The sequence below is a fragment of the Triticum dicoccoides genome, chromosome 5B (assembly GCF_002162155.2).
Source record: "Triticum dicoccoides isolate Atlit2015 ecotype Zavitan chromosome 5B, WEW_v2.0, whole genome shotgun sequence".
NCBI lineage: Eukaryota > Viridiplantae > Streptophyta > Magnoliopsida > Poales > Poaceae > Triticum > Triticum dicoccoides.
This window is the reverse complement of record NC_041389.1, coordinates 479309646-479315777: the sequence shown is the minus strand read 5'-3', so window position 1 is coordinate 479315777 and position 6132 is coordinate 479309646. Positions and strand designations below refer to the sequence as shown.

Genomic DNA, 6132 nt, shown 5'->3' with positions numbered 1-6132 from the left:
ATAATGCATTTTTTTGCGCCTCCGACTTTGTGCGGTTTCATCATCCACGACGACCACACCATCGACCGAGACTACCTCGACCACGGCGACATCATGATCGGCTACATCAACATCGACACACACGACCACGTCTACAGCGACAACTCCAGTCAACAGCGTCCGCGTCGTCACCAGCATCCACGCCACTCCCGCTGTGACTGCGGGAGGGAATAGATGAGAGACAAGGGAGACGCCAGAAGGGGACACGGTCACCGTCCTAGGTGTCAACCCATCAGAGACGTAGTGATGATGGCATAGCGGAGAAGACGACGGAAGCGCAAGACTTCAACTTCAGTCGTAATCATCTGCTTCACTCCCGCTATGACTGAGGGGGAATGTTAGAAGTATAAACGTAGAGATAAGAAGAGATAGAGATAAGCTTAGTTTAAACACATAATATCTTGCCTTGTACTCAACCTCTACCCCTCATATACTTCTATATATACCCCATACGAGGGTTAGTACAACACAACACAATATTATCATCCTACATTTTCCACACAAGCTCCTCCAATTATTTCATATTCATGATCTTGTATTAGCTGACTGTAATCCCGTCACTATGGAATAAGCTCAGTTTTACCCTCGCAGAAAAATTACATGTCACCGGAAAGAATAAAAATAAATATATCTAGAATTAAAATACGGTTAGATACATCCATTTTTTCCGACAAGTATTTTTAAATGGAGGGAGTACTTGTTGGCTATTTTCCTCTAACCTTCTACAAATAACTATTTTCTCTATAAACTAAACTAATGACCTAAAAAAATAAAGCAGTTACCTAAAAATCTTATACTCCCTCCATTCCAAAATATAGTGCGTCCGCGCTTCCCGGGGTCTAACTTTGACCATAAATTTAACCAACGAGACCGACTGCAGCAGGAGAAAAAATTATATAATTGAAAACTTCTTTTGAATATGAATTCACTGGTATAACTTTTGCTCTCGCCGTAGTCGGTCTCGTTGGTTAAATTTATGGTCAAAGTTGAAGCACGAAAATAGAGAAATCATTATATTTTGGAACAGAGGGAGTATTAGTTTACATATGGTTATTGTAAATCTCATCGATGGAAGCTTCCACCCAGTCATGTTTGAGCTACTCTGTTCAGAGCTTTTTCTTAGGGTATCCTTCTAAAAAAAGATTCATTTTTTCGAGCAAATTTCAGAGATTTTTTCAACAAAATTAAGTTTTTTATAGAAACACATGCAATTTTATTCATACTCGTAAATTAGGATTTAAAATCCAAGAAAATACAAAGTAACTCCTATGACTAAGAATTATAATAAAATCTTTTGGAAACACCTTCTTCACTGCAATAAATCTCTGTTAGAAGAAATACTCTAAAGACTTCGATAAAAAGGTGCAATTAGACTGGAGCAACGATGTTGTCACTCTTTCACCCACATAAACATTACAAATAATGATTTTTGAAAGCACCTTGAGTTGCCCATCAAAAAAATGGGAAACCTTAATCGGTGAATGTACCTGGGCTAGGGATGATCCCCTAGAATTGCAGGACATCGGATCACAAAATCTCCACCATGATGTCGATGAAACACTTCAACTTCACAAAGAAACAATCCAATAGGAAAACTTTGACACACCAACCTAAACTCATCAGATCGAAATAATCGGATCTGCGAGGACATAAAACTCTCTAACCTCATGGCATCGCTAAAAGAATGAGAGCAAATTTATTGTCACAAAATATGATGATCACTAGACGAGACGAAGACCGTAGCACTCTGAAAATGCGAGGTACCTCACCTCTAGGCGCCAAGATGGTAGCTAGAGGCGAGGGAACAAAAAAAATTCCTAGCGGCGGCGCTGCAAACCCTCGCTCGTTCGTTCAGCAAAATTAAGTAATACTCGTACTCATTTTTGTCGTTGAGAAGATGTACTCATTTAGGCGTGTTCTTTTTTTTTTGAACATCAGTACAGTCACAAGCGCTCATATACACGCGCATACACTCATCCATGAACGTCTCCTCCCACTGAATGTACATCGCCGAAAATCTTGAAATAAATCCAGGAATAAATACAAGCATCAGGATTTAAACCTGGTGGGCTGGGAATACCACAGTCCCTCTGACCATTCAACCACAGGTTGGTTCGCTAGGCGTGTTCTTTTTGTAAGGTTTATTTAGGTATTAGAGCCTTGCATTACTGGGCCAACATTCCACCTACTCCCCCGTGTAGCCCAACATTACTAGGCCATTCTTTCTTCACACGAGAAAAAAATCTAGATTCTTTTCTCAGAAAAAAAAAGAGAAAAAAAATCTAGAGTAGGCCATCCCCTAAAAAAGAGCGTATGATTTCTTCATCTTCATCAAGAAAAAAAAAAGAAAACAAATCTGTCGTAGGCTCGTTCGTCTGCACTGGCGCAGGCAGGGTCTCGTCGGACGACAGGGCCTCAAAAAGGCTCGGAGAGCTACACCGTCGCCGTCGCCCCCGCCTGGGGTATTCGGCGATGCAAGATCCGCCGCCGACGGGGGAAACCCCAGACAGTACGCCTCCTTCTCCCCCCTTTATCTCTCAATGATCGGTAGTAGATCTGTCCCAGCCTACGTTCAATTGTTCTTGTTCGCCCCCTTTAATTTTCTTAGATCCATTCGACGGGGTTAAAAACTGATCTCAGTCGTAGTCTGTTTGTCTAACTCGGCGGCAACGTTTATTCCGGGCGCAGTTTTGTGGGGGAATAGGAGGATAGAAGAGTAGCCTTGCCCTTGAATCCAACTGTTGACTTGCCAGGAAATGTTCATAGAGATAACGTAAACGAACTGGATATATGTCAGTTTGCTTGTGAATTGTATCCCACTGTTTTCTGCACTCATCAGTCACCATGTCATGTATCCCAGGTGGACCGATTGCTCCGATGTGCAATCCAAAGGGCTCACCCTCCCAGCAAGATGATGATTCTCGAGGTGGCGAAGTGATGCGATCATTGGACGACCTTCCAGAGGTATGAGCTGGCGACATAGATTGCAAGTAAATCACCATTGTGTGTGCTAGAGGGGTGCACAGATTTGGATTTCAGGGAAATACTGGTCGGCTTTTTCTTGACGAATAAACACCTACAGTAGTTATGTTAGGAAGTTTTACCAATTTTGACTACCTGAGCGCCCGTTTAATTTTTTGTGACTAAGCCAAAACACTGAGCACTTGAGCTGTAAGTCTCCAGCTTGTTTTCTCCAAGAGAGAAAGTGTATACAGGCTTCAATTTATCGGCTGCCAATTGTCTTTTTCTTAACTGTTCACATTAGATAATTGCTTAATGCTTCCAGTAGTAGTGGAAGCTTGAATTACCCTTTTTTTGGCATAGAATTTTCATATTTTTTATTTATACCCTATCCAGATGTACATTTTTAGTTCTTGCTTTGTTGCTATACTTGGTCATTGTTATATCTAATTGTATCACATCGTATAATATAGCATCATCCTATGGATATCTGAATGTTGACTGACATAAATGCACATAAATAATTCTTGTGGACTGCCATATGCCTGTAAGATTGCAATTGTATATTCACACTTCCTCAAAAGCTCCTATATGGTCCCAATCCATTCGCGGCAATTCCGTCCCAGTGCATGGGCTGTACTATCTAAGTGTGTAATACAGCAAGTTTTTGCATATCAGTTTATACATTCCTTTTGTAACCCTAGTTACTATCCTGCTGTGCTTGTATCTAGGATATCTGCCGACGTATTCATGCCCGAATGTCACTGCAAAACGCTGCCCGCTTGGCTTGTGCATCACACACATTTTGGAGATCATGGAGATGCTATCCCAACCTTGACTTACGTCAGAGAATACTAGGTTTGAATGGAGATCACATCAGCAAAATTGACCATATTCTGCAAAATCACTCCGGCGTTGGCATGAAGAAACTAAGGATTGAACTTTTTGACTGCGACAAGGTTGATTCCTGTTATATCAATAGCTGGCTTCGTATTGCTGTTACAGCAGGAATTGAAGAGCTCACTCTTTATCTGCCCGCTACCGCTGAGGACGAAGCATACTACAGTTTCCCATGCTCGCTTTTATTTAATGGGAGTGAAAACTCGATTCGGTATCTTGACATAGGCATCTGTGCCTTTCGTCCCACGGCTGGGCTTGGTCGCTGGAGAAGCTTGGCAATTTTATTTCTGAGTAATGTGTTGATTGCTGACGATGAGCTAGAGGGCCTTCTTTACAATTGTGCTGCATTGGAGCATTTGGGACTCCTGAATTGCCCGGAGATAGTTTGCCTGAAGATACCTTGTCTGCTGCGGCGGCTTAGGGTCCTGAGAGTGTCTATATGCAGAAATCTGCAAGTGATAGACAGCAATGCTCCAAATATCTCCAGTTTTCAGTTCTCTGGTAGCTTAGTATCGATTTCATTCGGAAGTGCATTGCAAGTAAAGAATGTACACATGGAGTGTTTAGAATTTGGTCAGTCCAACATTGTCTTGCATGCTCGGACCAAGCTTCTGTCCTATGCACCAAATGTTGAAACGCTTGTCATATCCTCGCCTAATGAGGTATATTCTGAAAGTTTAGATGAGTACAGACTTGCTTTTTGCATATAATAGCTGACACACCTAGTAAATAATTAATCTGTATATCTTTGTGCAGATGATCAGTACACCAACGCTATCTCGCAAATTCCTCCACCTCGAGTACTTGCATATTTCTCTAATTGGAAATGAAGCTATTTCACCAGATTATGATTACCTTTCTCTGGTTTCTTTTCTTGAAGCTTCTCCTCGCCTGGAGACTTTCATCTTGGAAGTAGGTTACTCTCATCTTGCAAGCATACCTAGTGTCTATTGTAGAACTGCTGATGTGAGAATCTTGACTTTTCTATGTAGGTACGTCAGCCTTCCATGGAGCATGAGTCAGTTATTCGGAATGCCTCGCAACTGAGGCGACTACCACAACAGCGCCACACCAGCCTAAAGAGTGTGACGATAGTGGGCTTCAGCTCCGCAAAGAGCTTGGTCGAGTTGACATGCCACATTGTGGAGAACGCGACATCGCTCGAGCGCCTCACCTTGGACACAAGTCATGGCTGTCAGAGTTCTGGAGGGTGTAGCGTCAATATACCTCAGAGAAGGTACTATACGGAGAGTGGTGCCCTCGAGGCGGCCTCACCTTACATGTGCATCCCAATGGGGGAGGATATCATCATGGAGACCGTCAAGGCGCGTTTGGCTATCAGAGTACATGTCACGGGGAAAGTTCCCTCCAGCGTGATGTTAGAAGTGGTGGAGCCTTGCAGTTGGTGCTTCGGTGTTGAAGATGTAGATGCCTGATTAGCATTTGTTGCGCATGTTGAACCATACCAAATTGTATTGTCTACGATGCGTCGTCTTTTCCTAACCATCAGAATTGCTTGATGATAGTTGTTGGTTTTCATAGGTCCTACTTTGTTTCTTAAATTACCAGAAGTTCGTTAATGTTCAATCATGCAAAACTATAGTAATGTTTACCGCAGACGGATGAGGTCGGGGAAATGAACTGAAAGCAGGCGGTCACAGAAGATTTTGTTGCTTCACCATTTCCAGACAGATTAGAGGCCAGCATGTTATTTACTCGTGGATGTTTGCCGGAAATATTATACTCCCTCCGTACCAAAATAAGTGTCTCAATTTTGTATAAAGTACAAAGTTGAGATACTTAATTTGGAATGGAGGGAATACTAATTTGTGCTAGTGATCAGCTCATTTGTCAGCTGCCTTTGAATCTCATTGTTTTTGTGCATGCATGATCGATATATAAGTTGAATTCTCTTAGTGGTTTGAGAACAGCAAAGCCTCCTACTAAATTCTCTCTCAAGAGTTGTATTTCTTCCTTCCGTGGAAATCCTGCTGCAGAAATGTTAGTAATGTGCATTTTGTTTTGTGTTCCAACCAATCTCTCTTTGATACTGAAAAACAAGAGTTTAGATGATACTCTGGGTAATAGTTTACAGCTTTTTTAATATGCTGAATTGCCATTTTACTCAAAAGAAAAAAAAATGCCCACAGTCAAAGAGAGTTGCCCATGAGCAATGCCATGCTTAAAGGTGGACACGATCCAATATTCCTTGGATAGACCTAAGCAAATGAT

The 6132-nt window shown here is 41.9% G+C and overlaps 1 protein-coding gene across 1 annotated transcript; it reads left to right on the top strand.

The window, feature by feature from the left end:
• Positions 1-2371: 2371 nt before the first annotated feature.
• Positions 2372-5617, top strand: LOC119310969. Its single transcript, XM_037586594.1, has 5 exons — positions 2372-2548; positions 2900-3003; positions 3732-4562; positions 4657-4812; positions 4893-5617. The coding sequence occupies exons 1-5, from the start codon at positions 2512-2514 to the stop codon at positions 5334-5336; spliced, it is 1572 nt and encodes a 523-aa protein (XP_037442491.1). The 5' UTR covers positions 2372-2511; the 3' UTR covers positions 5337-5617.
• The last annotated feature ends 515 nt before the right edge of the window (positions 5618-6132 follow it).

Excerpts from the sequence above, each read along its gene's own strand:
- LOC119310969 (XM_037586594.1), top strand. The coding sequence starts at position 2,512 with ATGCAAGATCCGCCGCCGACGGGGGAAACCCCAGACA. Across the intron at positions 3,004-3,731 it reads CATTGGACGACCTTCCAGAG|GATATCTGCCGACGTATTCA; the intron begins GTATGAGCTGGC and ends GCTTGTATCTAG. Across the intron at positions 4,563-4,656 it reads TCATATCCTCGCCTAATGAG|ATGATCAGTACACCAACGCT; the intron begins GTATATTCTGAA and ends ATCTTTGTGCAG.